General features: G+C 35.0%; 1 protein-coding gene and 1 non-coding gene across 2 annotated transcripts; both read left to right on the top strand.

Moving 5' to 3' along the window:
* Positions 1-5,877: 5,877 nt before the first annotated feature.
* On the top strand, positions 5,878-5,984 carry LOC120158254. Its single transcript, XR_005519211.1, has one exon. It is a non-coding gene; the product is annotated as a small nucleolar RNA R71 (small nucleolar RNA).
* A 9,981-nt stretch (positions 5,985-15,965) lies between these two features.
* LOC120158187 lies at positions 15,966-16,933 on the top strand. The gene is made up of 4 exons (XM_039169089.1): positions 15,966-16,072; positions 16,264-16,375; positions 16,434-16,652; positions 16,763-16,933. Exons 1-4 carry the CDS (start codon positions 15,966-15,968, stop codon positions 16,931-16,933), a joined length of 609 nt encoding a protein of 202 aa, XP_039025020.1.
* The last annotated feature ends 2,178 nt before the right edge of the window (positions 16,934-19,111 follow it).

Here is a 19,111-nt window from a genome sequence, read left to right as displayed (position 1 = left end):
TTTGAAAAATGATTTAGAGTTTTCAAAAGTGAAAATTGAAAATTTTTAAAAAGGAAATTTTGATTTAAAAGTTCATCTTGAATGCTTAACAAAAGAAAAAAGAAATCATTTTAAATAATTTATCTAGATTTATAATGAGAAAATGCTCACATTGTCATTATCATGGTCATAATGTTCATACTTGTCCTATATAGAAAATAAAAGCTTTTAAAATTAGACAAGTATGAGTTCATAAGGGAACTAGAGACATTGGTACTAACCCTCAAGGACCCAAAGAAATTTGGGTACCAAAATCCAAATAAATGTCTTTTGTAGGTGTGTTGTTGCAAGAAATATAAATGCCAAAATATGTGAATGCTCTAATCACACAAAAAAAGATGGGTAACCTCTAAACTTAATGTTTATTAATTTTGTATATTGGTTGTCTATTTTGATTTTTTTGGCATGCGATTTTGACTATGATGGTTTATATGTCATTTGTTGTCTAATGCATAATTAAAATGTATTATAATGAATATATTTTTGAAGTTAATTTTTTAAAAATGTTTTAGTTCATCATAATGATTTTTGGTCAAGTTAAACTTTATATTTTAATAATTTCTTCAAAATACATTGACCTTAATTTGTGCTTTTGTTGGAAACTATTTTCAAAACAAGTGATGTCCTTAATTTATTGAATTTTTTTAACATTTGGAATCACTTTAGGCTTATGATGCCAAACTTGACAATGTTTTTTTTTAAATCTATTTCAATTGGGTTGCGTGAAATAAAAGATAAAAGAATTTTAAAATTTGAAATTCTAAGGTGGAAGGATAATGTTAGATTGGAATGGATGGTTATGATTGGGTTCAGTGGACGGTTAAAAAATGAAAAGAGTAAATAGAAGACAACTCACACTAATTTTTACCATAAAAATAGTTGGGTAACCTAGTAATTGCTATGGCTTCAGTACAACGATGTATGCACACTACAATGTGAAGAGCTCTGCAACATAAAATTGTTGATCGGGAGTGATCAAACTAAAACACATGTACAAAAAGAAATAAAGAAAACAATTGCTTACAAATATATGTCAAAAGAATTGACTTATTCAAGAGAACAAAATATAAAAAAAGGAGGAGGATCGTTTAGTGTGATCGAAGTGATGCTAGGGCTTTGTTACTGATAATAATGCTTCAAGCGTTTCCCATTGACTTTAATTGTGCTTCCATCCACCAAGTTTTTCAATAATACTACACCATGAGGGAAAACTTCAAGAACTTTAAAAGGGCCTGACCAACGAGAACACAACTTCCCAGGGAATAATTTTAATCTTGAATTAAATAACAACAGTTGTTGTCCATCAATGAATTCCCTTGGAAAACTATTTTGATCATATCATTTATTGCTCTTGTCTTTATAAATACATGAACTCTCATTGCATTATTTTGAATTTCCTCCAATTCATTAAGTTCCAGCATCCGTTGTTCACCTGCAACACCAAGATCAAAATTTAGCCTCTTTAACGCCTACATAGCTTTATGCTTCAACTCCACCAGTAAGTGACATGCTTTACCATAAAAAGACAATATAGGGAAATTTCCAATGGATTCTTATAAGCAGTTTGATAGCCCATAGTGCTTCTTTGAGGTGTTGGGACCAATCCTTTCGAGAAAGATTCATAACTTTCTCAAGGATTTGCTTGATTTCTCGGTTAGACACCTCAGCTTGGCCATTAGACTGTGGATGATATGCTATAACAAACTTATGTTTCACTTCATATATATTCAATGATCTAGGAACCTGATGGCCAATAAATTGAGATTCTTCATCACCGATAAATGCATGAGGTGTTCCAAAATGAGTGAAAATATTTTTATGCAAAAAATGCAACACTACTTTAGCATTGATGTTTGGCAAGGCTATAACTTATACCCATTTGGATACATAATCTACATCAACTAAAATGAAGAGGTTACCACATGAAGAAAGATATGGACTCATAAAGTCTAATCCTCACACACCAAGTAGCTCGATCTCCAAAATATGCTACATCTACATTTCATTTTAGCGATAAATATTTCCAGTTTGCTGGCAGGGATCATAATGTTTTACAAAATCATTAGCATCCTTAAAAAGTGATGGCCAATAATATCCACTGCGGTACTTTCGCTGATTACATACCACCAAATGTCCATCATATGGAGAACTAGGACAATGCTGCAGAAAGCTTTGTTGCTCACATTGAGGAATACATCGTCACATAGTTTGTCATTATATTGCTTAAATAAATATGGCTCATCCCAATGGCATTGCTTTACATCCCGTAAAAATTTATATCGACCTTGGTAATTAAGGTCTGGTGGCATCATGCCACTAACAAGATAGTTAGCAAAATCTACATACCATGGTAATGCTATAGCAACTAGCAAACACTCATCAGAAAACTCATTTGGAATTACCTAAATGCTACCATCTTTGCTACCAGACTCTAACCTAGACAAGTGATTAGCCACTTAATTTTCAGATCCCTTCTTAACTTGAATTTCAATATAAAATTCTTGGAGTAACAACACCTATCTAATTAAATGAGGTTTTGTATCCTTCTTAGAAAACAAATGCTTCAGCTCTGAATGATAATATAGACAATCACTTTCGTACCCACCAAGTAGGAACACAATTTATAAAAAATGAACAACATAACAAGCAACTCATTTTCGGTTGTGGTGTAGTTGATCTGAGCTTCATTCAATGTCCTACTAGCATATTGTATTGCGTGAAACATTTTATCCTTTTGTTGCCCCAACACTACTCCTACCACGAAATCACTAGCATCACACATTAACTCAAAGGGCAAAGTCTAATCCAATGCTATAATAACAAGGGCATTCCCTAACTTCAATTTAATTGTCTCAAACTATTGAAGTACTTCATCATCAATAACAAACTTACTATTTTGCTCCAGCAATTAGCACAATGGCTTAGCAATTCGAGATAAGTCTTTAATAAATCTTTTATAGAAACCCGCATAACCAAGAAAGCTTCGAACTGCCTTCACATTAGTAGGTGGTGGAAATTTCTCAATAACTTCTACTTTTGCTTTATCCATTTCAATACCATGGCATGAAATTCAATGCCCAAGCATTATGCCTTCCGTGACCATAAAATGACATTTATCCCAATTTAAAACTAAGTTGGTCTCTTCGCACCTTCTCAAAACTGCAGCCAAATTGCTCAAATACTTGTCGAAATCTTTCCCAAAGATTGAAAAATCATCCATAAAAACTTCAAGGTAATCCTCAATCATATCGGAGAAAATGACCATCATACAGCGTTGGAATATCGCTGGAGCATTACACAACCCAAATGGCATTCTACAAAAAGAAAAGGTGCCATACGTACATGTACAAGTTGTTTTCTCCTGATCTTTCATAGCTATAAAAATTTGGTTGTAACCACTATATCCATCCAAAAAACAATAGAAATCATTACCCGTAAGTCTATCTAGCATTTGATATATGAAGGGAAATGAAAATTGGTCTTTCCTCATTGCTTTATTCAACTTCATATAGTCCATACATATCCTCTAACCAGTAGTGGTCCTTGTCGAATATAGGATATATAATTCCACCCTTCTTTGGAATGCATTGCAAAGTATTAATCCAATTGTTATCCGATATATGATATAAATTCCAGTATCCAACCATTTTATAATCTCCTTCCTAACCACTTCTTTCATTGTCAGATTCAATCTTCGCTTGTGTTCAATTGAGCTAATGTTGGGATCCTCTAAAAGAATTTTATGCATTCAAAATGATGAACTAATGCCTTTTATATTAGCGATGCTCCATGCAATTGCCTTTTTATGTTGCTTCAGCATATCAATTAGCTGAGCTTCATGTGATATTGTAAGCTGTTCTACCACAATAATTGGCAACGTCTCATTTCCTCTAAGATAAACATATTTCAAATGCTCCGACAGTGGTTTCGTTTCAAGCCTCGATGGTTCTTCAATAGATGGCTTCAGTGCTTGAATGATATGATCATGTATTTCAAACGGTTTTATGCTCTGGAGATACTTGCTACAACATTCGGCTTCTTCATCTATTAAGAATTCTTCAAATGCTTCGAAATCTCATAAAGTTGTTCGCTATAATATTCTTCCAAATGCTCATGTGCAACAATATCAAGCACGCCAAGTGAAAAACAGTTAGCATTGCCATTGATATAAAAAACATTATTCAAGACATTAAAAGTAATATGGTCATCATTCAAACACATAGTCAATTCTCCCTTTTCAACATCAATAAAAGCTCGACCCGTGGCAAGAAATGGTCGATCGAGAATGATTAGAACATCTTTGTCTGCTTTGTAATCCCAAATAATGAAGTCCGTAGGAAATATAAACTTATCAACATGCACAAGCATGTTCACCACAATATTACTAGGATTCACGGTAGAGCAGTCAGCACGTTGCAAGGTAACTGTAGTAGGCCTTGCTTCGTATCTTCCAAATTTCCTAAAGATTGACAAATGCATTAGATTTATGCTAGCACCCAAATAAAAAGAGACTTTACCTATAAATATGTCACTAATGTTAAAAGGAATAGTGAAGCTCCATGGATCCTTAAGCTTTGGTGGCAATTGACTAGTAGTAATAGCGCTACAGCCTTCAGTAAGATGGGTTGTCTCAAATTCACCAAGTCTTCATTTTTTTGAAAGGACTTTCCTCATGAATTTAATATAATTCAGATTTTGTTCTAAAGCATCAATCAATGGAAAGTTCGCTGTAAGCTAGAAAATTATATAGATGAAAGATTTGTATTGATGATCTTTCTTTGTCTTCTTGAAGCACCATGAAAAAGGTTGAGGGATTTTCATTTGTTGTTTCTATAGCACTAGAGTCGAATATGCATCAGATGCATCAGGGGTTACCTTTTGCAATGGCTCTGAATTACTACTCTGCCCCGCATCTGTCGTTGGGGATTAACTCACATATGGTTAATACTTAACTTCTTTACTCTTCCATTTACCATGCCGATGAGCTTCCTTATTCTTCTTCCTCAGTTCGTCAACTGGATCCCCAATATGAATTCCACTTCTTGTGGTAATGGCCTTACAATACTCCTTACCATTCTTAGGATTCTCAGTGTCGCTAGGTAGCGATCCTGGCAATCGACTATTTAGAGCATTAGCCATTTATCCCATCTGATTCTCAATAGCCCTTAATGAGGCAGATTGAATTTCCATATACTCTTTCATCATGGCTTCAAAAGGCGTCAAGGTTGAAAATTGATTCGAAGATTGACTTTGATAATTTAGCCTTTTTGTGGTTGAGTGACATATTATTGTACCTACGGATGTGACATTTGACTATGCTGAGTGTACTGATTCTATTGATACTGTTGATGTTGTGGGTTAGCAACATTCTGGCTTCTTCAAGAGATATTAGGATGATTTCTGAAATTTGGGTTGTACGTGTTTCCAAACACATTATCATTCCTTTAATAATTCCGCACGTAGTAGATGGACTACGGATTTTGAGGACATTCATCAAAATTATGGTCATCACCACAATATACGCAAGTGACAAGAGATACGACTTTAACTTCATATGTTCCCCTTGGATTATGCAATTTCTTCACCATTTCAGTTAATGTTGAAATTTAAGATGCCATAGAGTTAAAGGTTTCTAGATATACTACTGTAATACTAATTCAACCAAATATATTGAACGTATTACGGTATTGACAATCATTGATAAAAATTATCTCGATGATGTCATATACTTCATTTTATGCCTTATCCAACAAAACTCCACTCGTTGAGGCATCAACCACCATTCGAGTGTATATATTTAACCTATTGTAAAACATCTCCATTTGAGTCCAATGTGAGAAATTATGTATAGGACACTTCCACAACAAATCCTTAAATCTTTCCAATGCTTCATACAAGCTTTCATCATTCATCTGCTTAAATGAATTCAATCCATTTCGAAGCTTAGCATTCATATTCAGTGGGTTGAATCGCAAGAAAAACTTCAATGCACCGACGTAAAAAATTTGATGCTACGAAAATGCTATTGCATACAACGCAAGTGCACGTATCGTAAATCAAGTAATAAAGTGGTAGCAAAATAATGCTATGGATGTCGATGGTTATATTAGAGTTTTTGACAATAAGATGAATCAAAGGAAATTCATGCTAAAGTGAAAGTAATGTAATCAATAATTAAAGATACCACTTCATGTTATAGCATTCCATGAAGCAAATAGTCAGCTATCGAATCGAAGATATGCTATTATGATTCCCAAATTCTATGCAAGCATTGAATACTTAATCTATGTAATCAACATTGATTAAATCCATTTGAACTACTTTAATAATTTTCATCAATTAAATATTCAAATCATTAATAATTCTAATCAACTAGTTGCACACTTTTTAATATAACTATGCTACTCAACAACACCAATGCTCACACAAGTACATAGCAACTCGAATAAAACTACTTCTAGATTTAAACGAAAATACTATATGTGTAATTGCAAATATTTCTACTCGCAATCATGAAATTCAAAGCTCATAAACCAAAATCTAAGAGAACATAAAATAAAGAAATCCACAATAAACATCCAATAACTAGTTAAACATTCTAAACACTTTATCTCTCAATAGAAGGTTTTGAATGGTGACCCGTTGAAGCTCTTCAGCAAGCTTTCTTTCTGCTGCAACAACCCTGTCAGAGGATTTAGGCATCCATGGTTTGAAGAAAACAATGTGGTACTTTGGATCTCTCCCCATCATCACATTTTTTGCACCTAAGTGCTCCCCTTTTTATAGGTTGAATAAAAATCTCATGTCCCAATCTAGAAGATTCTTCCAACTGACTGGAGTTTAGACGACCACTATAACATTCGATCAAAATTTGCTACAGCGCTACAACATTAGTGCAACAGTTTGCAGTAAAAAAAATCAAGTTTAACCCTTAACGACTCACTATGCTCCTAACATGAAAAATATGAAAAAATAATTAAGTTTAATCCTAAAATTCTCCTAAATATGCTTAAGTTCAAACTAAACTTATATAATTAAGGCTACCAAATATAACTCTTTTGGATAGTTATTCGTGGTCTACAGAAAATTCTGATGAATCTTCGCTCTCATCAGAACGATGTGCTTGAAGAGGATCTTATTTCTGATTATAATAAGCTTCTTGAACATGAGTGTCATAACCATTTTTCAGGTGGAACAATTATTTATTGTTTTTTAAAAAAACAGTTACGACTTTAATTTTGAAAAATTAGGGATTTTGAAATTAAATTGAAAGAGTCGTCATCGACCTTTGGGTTAGGTAGGTCAAATACCTAAAAACATCTTTTAAAAATAATTTTAAGAAAAATTATTTGTAAGACAAAAAACTGGTCTGCGTTTACAGAGATTCGATTAAAACAAGTTCGAGAGTCGGTTACATTCAAGGAAGGATTAGCACCCTTGAACTGCCCTTTAGGTACCATTTAATTTTTCGGTTGTCTTAATTGCGAAAGTTAAAATTGAAATTGAAATTTAAAAAATTCAATTCGAATTACTTATCTTTTATTGATTGAAATTATTACTGAAAAAATCAAATAAAATATTAAATGGTAAAATAAAATATTGAATGTTAAACAAAAAGAAATAATTTTAAGAGGTTAAATTAAAAATAATAATAATAATACAATAAAATAATGTCATAAAAAATAAAAATAAAAGTTAAGAAAATGTTAATATAAAAAATAATAAAATATTAATTTATAAAAAATAAATATAAAATATAAAATATAGGAAATAATAATAATAATAATTTCAAAATATCAAATAAAAGACTGATTAAAATAAAATTATTTCACAATTAAAAGACTAAAATAAAAGAAAAATAATTTACACTAGTGACCAAAATAAAACATGTATAAACTCTTAGGCCATATTCGAATAAAAACATAAATTAGTGACTAAAATGTAAACATAATAAAATTTGAAATCCAAATTAAATGCTGAAAATTAAAATTGGTGACTAAAATGTATAAATTACTGGAATGCGGACGAGGTTTGACTATTTTCGAAATGACATAAAGGTCCTTCCCCAAAACGACGTAGTTTTGGGGAGGGTATTTATATTCCATAACATGCCTAAAATGCCTCCCCATCTCTCATTTTTCAATTTTGCTTCTCTCTCTAATAAAGAGAAGCTCTGACTTCTCTCTAACTCTCTCACTGGAGGAAAACCGACCAACGGCCGGTCACCGTGCGCCGCCACCGTCGGCCACCATCGATCATTATTCACCACTATCATTCACTATTCACGATGGCCGAAAAATATAAAAATACATCAAATCGAAGCTCTTACTACCCTAAAGCCGAATCTGGCGACCTTTCTTTCTAAAAACCCCTAGATCAACGTAGATCTAAATTTTTACCTTTGATGTTTCGACTTCTCCGGCGATGTTTGAGGCCTCTGACGGTCATGGTAAGTCTCTCGTTCTCTTCTCTCTATTTTTATATTTTTTACTCTTGTTTGGATGCTTGCCCTCTGCTTTTCAAGTCCGAATCCCTCATTCTTTTATAATGGTTGTTGCATGTGATGATTTCTTTGGAATAGGTAAAATCCCAGATTTTTTGGAATTTATTGTTGTTGTATTTTTACTTTGTGCTTGATATGGCTGATTTTGGGTATTTCGTGATGTATGTGATGACTATGACGGCTTCAAGAAGTCTCGGTGACCGACTGGAATATTGTTGTTGGTGGCTAATTTTTTTGACCCGGACAAAACGGGTGTCTACAGCTGCCCCTCTTTGCAAATTCTTGTATCAACAAGAATAGGGCAAAGACGACAAAGACAACCAGCTTTTGTCTGATTCTCTTTTTTTAATTTGATGTATTCATTATTGGGGAACAACTGTAATTGGGCTTTGGATTGAGCCTGGAATTGGGTCTTGGTATTCTTCTCGATTTAAAGACCTTGGCTTGAAAATTCTTCCGGAAAGTAGTTCCTCGATGTTACAATGTGTTCGATATGCCCTCGAGCTGAATGAAATCGAATTCAAAAATTCTTGTTGACAGATAACCCTTCTCGCCTTAAGTTATGCTGTACTAAACTGAGAGATTGCCCCAGATCTTCTTCTTGACCTAAAGACCTTGGTTTGAAAATTTGATCGAAAAGTAGTTGATATGTCATCGAGTTGAATGTAATCGAAATTGATAGTTTCCTGTTGATAGATATCTCTTCTCGCCTTGAGTTATGCTGCAAATGACGTGCATTTGAGCTGAGTGTAATTGAACTCGAAGGTCTTTTGTTGGCAGATAGCCCTTCTTGCCTTGAGCTAAGCTGCAAATGATATGCCTTGAGTTGTATGTAATCGAACTCGAAGGTCTTTGATGACATATAACCCTTATTGCTTGAGCTATGTGCAAATGATGTGACTTTGAGTTGAGTATAATCGAACTCGAAGTTTGTTGACAGATAACCCTCTCGCCTTTGAGTTATGTTATACTTGACTGGGGAATAAATCCCAGTTGCAGATGACTCATTTGCTGTGAAATTAAGTCAATATGTTGGGCACGATATCCTTCGTCGTGAAGTTGGAATCGTGGATGGCTCCTTCCTTGTGAAGTTGAGCTTGGAGTTGGATATCCTTCGTCGTGAAGTTGAAATCCAAGAGTTGCATTACTGCTTGTGGGCACGATATCCTTCGTCGTGAAGTTGAATCGTGGATGGCTCCTTCGTTGTGAAGTTGATCTTTGAATTGGATATCTTTTGTCGTGAAGTTGAAATCCAAGGGTTGCATTGCTGCTTGTGGGGCACGATATCCTTCATCGTGAAGTTGAAATCGTGGATGGATCCTTCGTTGTGAAGTTGAGCTTTGAATTGGATATCTTTCGTTGTGAGTTAAAATCCAAGGGTTGTTTCACCAAATTGGTTTTGAGTTGGATATCCTTCTTCGTGAAGTTGAAATCTAATTTCACCAAATTGGCTTTGAGTTGGATATCATTCGTTGTGAAGTTGAAATCCAATCTATAGTAAATTGTGTCGCTTCGAGTCTAATACCCTTCGATGTGAAGTTGAAATTGACTCTGAATGAAACTAGAAAGTTGTTTGTTGGCAGACGCTCATTTGCTGTGAAGTTGAGCTTCCACCATCAATTTCTGAAGGTGCTTTTAAATCGAGTATCTTTCTTCTTGAAGTTGAAACTTGACTCTAAAAGCTGCAAAAAATTATGTATGCAAAAAAAATTATGAATGTGATGCTCTTAAGTATGTCTAAGATGCATGCAACATGAATTAGTTATGTTTTATCTCGTAGATGGAGCCTCATTCTTTGTCTGCTTGTTCATGCATCTGGAGGGAATGCTTTCAGAAGATCTGATCGTTCACATCGTATGTTGAATCCCCAAAGATGCCCCAACATTCGATGTTGAATCTCCAAAGATGCCCCATCACACATCATTTCTTACTTCAACGTTGATTCTAAGCATGAGCTTTATGTCTGAGAGCCACATATCATCTACCAAGATCCACTCCAAAGATATTGTCTTGTTTGAAAAGCGCTTTTCTTCTTCTTTTATTTTCAAAAGTATGAAAATATTAATTAAAAGAGTTTTGAAAAAATGTTTAATCAAAGATTTCTTCAAAATATTGCCCCTTTTTAGGTCTTATAATTGACGAATCATAAAACAAGAGTTCATTGTATATCAAAGAATTAATTACACTGTTAATCCTTCAATAAATTATAGATATTTGACAAATGTCAATATCAAAGCTATTTTTGGGAAATGGTTAAGGAAAAGATACAAAGGTCTCAGGTTATTGTGTTTGGTCAAAGGTCTGTCATTTTTGTTTATTCGATGCTCAAAGGTTTGATGGGGTAACTTGTATGCTTCTCTACTGGAAGTGTTCTCCGACTCCCAACTTTCATGGTCATGCTCAGATTGTGCGACGCCTTATCAAGGAATTTGTGCAATCACCTCAATTGCACAATTTTTATATTCGAACCGCCTTTTCAGGTTTTCAACTCGAATCCTCCTTTGGTTTCAAGGCGTAATCATAATTTACGTCTTGAACCCCCCTTTGTTATTTTTCTCTACCATGCATTAAAGATTTTAGAAAACCTTTTGCAAATAAAGATTAATCCTGATGGGGTGGATGAAATCTGAAGATAGTCTCTTCTGTTCAGAAATCCATGTATGATTAGAAGGGACTTTTAAGGCACGTAATGTAGGCCATGGTTCATGGATATAAAAGAAAAGGATAAATAGGCCCAAACAAGTGTTTTAAGGTATTGAACCAAGGATCAATTTATTCTGATGCCTTCAATCCTGTCTTGATCAATTTGAATCTGCTCGTATGTGTTCCTCTTGATTTTCTCTTGATGCTCCATGATCTTTGAGTGAAGTGATTCTAGAATGATTGTGCTTGATCGATCTCAAAATTTGAATCTCGACACGTTATTTGAATCGAGAGAATCTTTGCATATGCGTCTTGTCTTCTTTTTACTTCACTTTTTCCTTTGTTTTTTTCTTTATTACTTCTTTTCTCTTTTTGTTCTAATTGGATCTTCGCACTTGAAATTTGGTTCACCTTTTGGTATCTCCTTGGATTAATGTCTTCACTCATGTGAGCAGATTTCTTCCGCATTGCCCCTCAGTGTGGAGTGTGATCCTTGGTTAGGATTGAATCAGAAGAAAAATATATAGGCTCAATAAGGGTCAACAAGGGATATATATATACATATATGGATAAATGAATCAGGATTAATTTTATTCACATAAAAAAATTAGTGTAATTAATGCATGATAGAATTATTTTGAATGAATTATTATTTCTGCTTCTTGTTCCTAACATGCCTCAATGTTCAGGCTCCTTACGAGATGCCCCAAGTTGTGTCTTAGAAGAATACTAAAATGAACAACTCTATGCCTTAGGTTTTATTGGAAAATGTTGGTTTTACATCTAAAAAACGATGGTGCGACTTTATTGACTCAAAGGTATGGTATGACTCTTTGTATCTTCATGAATTATTCTGGGTAAAGAATCGAGGGATTTTTTTTGTTTTAGACATGATAAGAAAGGTCTGATCTTGCCATATGTCAAAAATCTATAATTCTTGAAGAATTAAAAAAATTCTTAATTCATTCGATATTCAAATAACTAAAGATTAAAATTTGTTCAATTATTCCACCTTAGAAGGTAACATAAATTCAGTCGTTTAAAAGATTAAGCAAATATGAAAGATCAAAAACGTGTTCAAACAAAATAATGCTCTCAATGCAAATGGTAGATGCAATGCCCCCTTCTTTGATTGTCCATGCCCCTGAATCCATTAGGTTTTGGATCTTGTGCTTCAGTGTCTTACTGTTCCCAAAGAAATATCTGGAGCTTCCTATGTGGTAACTGCACACAGCTTCAACATCATAAATTGTAGGGAATGGGAACTCTTCTCTTAGATCATCCTAGAGGCTCAATCCTACAATCTTTTGAACAAACAGCCACCGTATTGATTTCAATTTTTTCTTTAATTGTTCAAATCTTGCTTCCATGTGATGTCACGTAATTAGGACCACTTCATCGAATCTTCCATGACTTAATTTCATGTTTATGAAAATGCTTAAAAATGAAATGTAGATGCAAAATGTAAAAATGCATGAAATGTTTGAAGCATTGATCCGAAAACATGTATGTTATTATAAATAATCTTTATTGGGACAAAAGTGTTATTTCTTAAGAGACAAAAAACCACCAAGTCTTCTAGACCCTGAATAGCTTCTGACAGGTTGACTCATCTTCTGCCTTCTTCTGTCACCGGTTGATACCCTGTCCAGCCACTCCGATTCTCTGGTTAAACAGTGCGAGTGACGAGCTATTTTTTATACTTTTTCCTGCAGTATCGAATGATTGTACCTTTGTTGAACTTCTTCCTTAACAGAAACGCCATTGGAGTCTTCCATCGATAGGAGTTATCCGAAGTTCATTTGCTTGTTTCTTGAATTTATCAATAATGGCCTCCAATTTCAACTATCGTTTTGCTCTTGTTGTCTTTAAAGGGACTCTCCAGGTCAGTAACCTTTTTCTCATCTTGCCCCTGCATCCTTTTTCAACCTATGTTTGGAAAGTTGACTTTTGATGTACTTGATTGTGGGCATCACGTCTTGAATATGACACATAATTGCCTTGCAGATTGTCCTCTTTTTCCTTCTGAGTCTTTTCTGACCATAGCCAAACTTTTGCGTTTTTCATCTCTTGTATTACAACCCTTTGTCCATTAATACAAACTATTTACATTTAACGAACATGTTTTTATGGATCAACACCTCTTTTGAATGATGTAAATGATAAAAATAAAATGAAAAAAAAACAAAAATGGAAGAAAAAGAAGTTAGTGAGATAAGGATAATATAAAAAAATAATGAAAATAAAAAGTCCTACCTCACATGATATATACCCCACATGCTTATTATTCTTTACCCGGACATGATCTTTATCCCGCAAGTTGGTTTTGAACGAGTCCTAACCGCATAAATTTCTAGTTCACAAGCTTTGAACAGAAAACAAAGCAGAAAATAATCTCAAAACAGCCTAGGGTTTGAAGTGAGGTTTTGGGGTGAGCTCTAATTACATGTAGTCTCTCGGTTTAAGTTCTAAAAAGGGTACCCGAGTTCTTCTTTCTGGTGACCCTTTGGGCTTTTCAGACCCTTAATCTTGATCCCATTACAAGCTTATGTGACTAAGTTAAACTCGAGAGTATACATTCCCTTATGCCCATACGGAGAATAAATTCACACAAAGACATAAGGTATATGAATCTCGAAGATTACTTGCTAGGCCCATACGGAGAATAAATTCTCACGAAAGTGTCGCTTTCACCCCTACTTAAAAAGGGTTCGGAGCTCGGGTATAGAGCCAGAGATGAAAACTTTTAATAAGCTGAAACCATTGAAAGAAAACGTCAGTACAACTATTTATTTGAAAAGAAATCAAAGATAAATAATAAGAATCAAATAAATAAATTAAAATTTAAACTTATTATTTTTACTTAAAAAGAAAATCAAAAATAATTCTGGCCACACTCACTTACAGTCCCCACCAGAGTCGCCAAACTGTCATAACCATTTTCAGGTGGAACAATTATTTATTGTTTTTTTAAAAAAATAGTTACGACTTTAATTTTGAAAAATTAGGGATTTTGAAATTAAATTGAAAGAGTCGCCATCGACCTTTGGGTTAGGTAGGTCGAATACATAAAAACGTCTTTTAAAAACAATTTTAAGAAAAATTATTTTTAAGACAAAAAATTGGTCTGCTTTTACAAATATTCGATTAAAACGAGTTCGGGAGTCGGTTACAGTCAAGGAAGGATTAGCACCCTTGAACTGCCTTTTCGGTACCATTTAATTTGTCGGTTGTCTTAATTGCTAAAGTTAAAATTTAAATTGAAATTTTAAAATTCAATTCGAATTACTTACCTTTTATCAATTGAAATTACTACAGAAAAATCAAACAAAATATTAGATGGTAAAATAAAATATTGAATGTTAAATAAAAAGAAATAATTTTAAGTGGTTAAATTAAAAAAATAATAATAAGGTAAAATAACGTTACAAAAAATAAAAATAAAATTTAAGAAAATATTAATATAAAAATTAAAAAAATATTAATTTATAAAAAATAAATATAAAATATAAAATTTAGGAAATAATAATAATAATAATTTCAAAATATCAAATAAAAGATTGATTAAAATAAAATTATTTCACAATTAAAAGTCTAAAATAAAAGAAAAATAATTTACACTAGTAACCAAAATAAAACATGCATAAATTCTTAGGCCATATTCGAATAAAAACATAAATTAGTGACTAAAATGTAAACATAATAAAATTTGAAATCTAAATTAAAATGCTAAAAATTAAAATTGGTGACTAAAATATACAAATTACAAATTACATGAACTGCGGACGAGGTTTGACTATTTTCGAAATGATAAAAAGTCATTCCCCAAAACGAAGTAGTTTTGGGGAGGGTATTTATATTTCATAACATGCCTAAAATGCCTCTCCATCTCTCATTTTCATTTTTGCTTCTCTCTCTAAGAGAGAAGCTCTGACTTCTCTTTAAGAGAGAGAAGCTCTGATTTCTTTCTAACTCCTTCACTGGAGGGAAACCGGCCAACGGTCGGGAATTAGCCGGGCACCGATCGATTACTATTTACGGTGGCCGAAAAATATAAAAATACATCAAATCGAATCTCTTAACACCCTAAAGCCGAATCCGACGACCTTTCTTTCTAAAAATCTCTAGATCGACGTAGATTTAAATTTTTACATTCGATGTTTCGACTTTCCGATGATATTTGAGGCCTCCGACGGTCGTGATAAGTCTCTCGTTCTCTTCTCTCTATTTTTATTTTTTTTTTTGCTCTTGTTTGGATGCTTGCCCTATGCTTTTCAAGTCCGAACCCCTGCTCCTTTTATAATGATTGTTGCACGTGATGATTTATTTGGAGTATGTAAAATCTCAGATTTTATGGAATTTATTGTTGTTGTTTTTTTACTTTGGGCTTGATATAGTTGACTTTGGTATTTCTTGAGTTAATGTGATGACGATGACGGCTTCAAAAATCTTGGTGATCGATTGGAATATTATTGTTGACGGTTGATTTTTTGGCCTGGGCAAAATGGGTGTCTACAATGAGGAATTATTCTGGTTCCAGAAAACCCGGGTCCAATGGCTACAGCATGGTGTCTTCTTTCACCTTACTACTATTACGCGGCGAAGAAGAAATAAAATTTCCATGCTTCGGAATATGGATAGCGATTGGGTTAGCTATCCTCAGCTCTTTATCTTTTTGGTTTTTGATTATTTTCGCAATATTTTTTCTGTCGATATTCCACCTGGTGATCCTCTTCCAAGTCTCGATTGCCCAAGGATCCCGCTGGATGATGGCTAAGCCATGATACGTTCAGTTTCAGAGGAGGAAGTTTACGAGGCTCTTTTCATGATGAAACCTTGGAAAGCGCCAGGTGACGATGGCTTCCATGCTGGTGTCTATCAGGAGACGTGTAGTACATTTTGAGGATCCCTTTTTTGGTTCAATCGGCCTTGGAGACGGGCTCGTTTCCAACCGAGCTAAATCAAACTTTGATACCTTTGATTTCGAAAGTATCCTCCTCGAAATCGATTAAACAATTTTCGCCCATCAGTCTTTGTATTGTTGCCTATAAGCTTATTACGAAGGTTCTTGTCAATAGGCTTCGGCCCCTCTTAAATAAACTTGTTCAGGGGAGTTTTATTCCTGGAAGGCAAGTTGCTGATAATATCATCCTTTCTCAGGAGGTCGTTCACAAGATTAGGCGATGCAAGGTAAGAATGGATTGATAGCCATAAAAATCGACATTGAGAAAGCTTATGATCGAATCAGGTGGGACTTTCTTGTGGATACATTTTATCATTTTGGATTCCCGAAGAAGTGGATTGGCCTACTATTGTTTTTTGTTCAAAGCACGGAACTTTCGGTGCTTTGAATGGAGAGAAGACTTCTTATTTCAGTCCCTCATGGGGTCTTCGTCAAGGCGATCCTATTTCTCCATACTTGTTCATTCTTTTCATGGAGAGACTTGGTCATTTGATTCATGATGTCGTTAATCAAAATTTATGGAAACCGATCAAGTTATGAAGGAATGGTCATTTGATTCATGATGTTATTTTTTTGTGGATGATCTTTTCTTATTTGGGCGAGCCAATGTTCAGCAAGCGAATGTGGTCAAGAATATTCTTGATAGGTTTTGCGCTGCCTCTGGTGCCAAATTTAGCTTTGAGAAGTCAAAGTTTTTCTTATCTCCATCTTCTACCGTTGAAATGAAGCGACGACTTAGTCAAATATTACAGATAGGGCCTACCTCGGACTTGGGGAAGTATTGAGGAGTACCCTTGATTCATGGTCGTGTATCGAAGGTGACCTATGGGGACATTGTGGATAAAGTGAAAATGAGTCGTAAGTAGTTGGAAAGTGAATACCCTCTCGGCCATGGGGAGGGTTATCCTTGTTGGTTTTGTTACCTCCGCTATTCCAACATACACGATGATGACTTCCAAGCTGCCTACCAGCATCATTAATGAAGTTGATAGGGTGAATCGAATTTTCTTGTGGGGAGGTTCGTATGAAAAACGGGTTCCTTATCTTGTTGCTTGGGAGACTGTTTGCGACTTAGCGGATTGGGATTACGTACCATGGAGAAGCACAATGTTGTTCTATTGCAAAAAAAATTGCTTGGCGATTCTTTACTCAACCCGATTGCTTATAGGTGCGTGCTCTCAAAGCCGTATACCCTGATCAAGATGATCCCATTTCTTTTGCTATGGATAGTCCTCGCTCATCGACCTCTTGGTCTCACTCATGGAGAAACATAATTTATGGTCTTCGTGGCTTGGCGTCTGGCTTAAGGAAGCGCATCGGGAATGGTCTTGACACTCTTTTGGACTGAAAATTGGCTTGGACAGGTGATTTGTGATTATCCTTCTATTTCGGCGCATCTCGTGGATAATGTTACTAAGGTTAGTGATTTCATCACTTCGAACAACTCATGGGATCTTGAGAAGCTTTTCGTTGTTCTCTCGATGGATCTAGCGACGAAAATAATGGGTTATCCTCTTCCCATTTTCAATAACGTTCATGACCGATACGTGTGGAATCATACTGCTAATGAAAGCTTCCGGTGATTCCCAGTTGTCAGTTTTGTGTGTGGTTAGCTTGGCGTGATAGGTTACTCACGAATGCCTAGTTGGCTTCTCGGGGCATATCGAGTTCTGCAGGTTATGGTGCTTGTAGCCATCATTTGGAGAGCTTGGTTCATATTCTCAGAGATTATGATATCGCCCGTAGAGTATGGAATCGTTGTGATTAGGGAGGGAAGTGGAGTGCCTCATGGTCCCAAGAGCTGAGCGCCTGGCTCAAGGATATTCTCGATGCCTAAAACAGCTCCCGTGAGGAACTCATTAAATTTGTTTGTATTATATGGAAGCTTTGGAAAGAAACATGTCGACGTGTGTTGGAGTCTGAGGGATATAACTATGATGAGCATGGTTTCTGGCGTCATGTCTTACAACTCGCCCAAGAACAGGTGCACTTAGTTCGGTCGTCGTCTTCTGTGTCGTCCTCAACCCGATTTGTGAGCTGGCTACCCCCATTGACTGGATGGGTCAGATTGAATACAGATGGTGCTAGTCAAGGAAACCTGGGAGTTGCGGGTGTCGGTGGACTGATCCGAAGCGAAACTGGTGATTGGATCTTGGATTTCGCAGCTCATTTGGGAGTTTGATCGAGCGTGGCTGTGGAGTTTTTTGCTTTACGACTTGGACTGCTGATTGCTTCGAAGTACGACTACAATAACATGGAATGCGAAGTAGATGCCCAGGTTGTGTTCAATCTTATTGATGGAGATGATATTTCAACCCACCTTTTGGGTGCAATTGTTAAGGATATCCGGGAACTTAGAACTCATTGGTGCCTAACCTTCAAGCATGTTTATCGCAAAGGGAACTTCTGTGCGGATGCTCTCTAGAAGATGGGATGTCTTCTTGATGTGGACCTTATGTGCTTCGATTCTCCTCCATCTGAAATCTCGGCAAGTTATGTTGCAGACCTCAGGGATGTTTCTTTTCCCAGGGGTATTTGGGATAACTTAATTCGTGTTCTTATTTTCCCTTTGTAGCAAAAAAAAGTCTCTAAATTCGAGCATAAAAGATTATATAAATAAAAGAAGTCTGATTTTATTGTTTATTATCAAATGAATATATATATGTAAGAGATTATATAAAAAGTTATATAATTATTTGGAAGATACAAGTCTTCAAGGGATTCAATCAGTAAAATAATTCTTGAGGAATTGGATATGCGGGGAGGAGGGCAGTTGAGGTTAAGGTATGGGGGCGTGTATCTATTTCATATTCGCGTCTTTATCTTCCTTGATCTGTCCCAACATTGCTGATTCCAATTTTATGTCAGCAGAGATTGTTTAATCAAATTAGCAGACTTTGAGTCAAAAGCCATTTTGTTTAATCGGGAGTAGCTTCTTTTTCTTTCTCTCGCGCATCAATAAT

This window comes from Hibiscus syriacus, unplaced genomic scaffold (assembly GCF_006381635.1).
Source record: "Hibiscus syriacus cultivar Baekdansim isolate YM2019G1 unplaced genomic scaffold, ASM638163v2 tig00111309_pilon, whole genome shotgun sequence".
In the NCBI taxonomy this organism is placed as follows: Eukaryota; Viridiplantae; Streptophyta; class Magnoliopsida; order Malvales; family Malvaceae; genus Hibiscus; species Hibiscus syriacus.
This window is presented reverse-complemented; position numbering and strand designations above follow the sequence as displayed.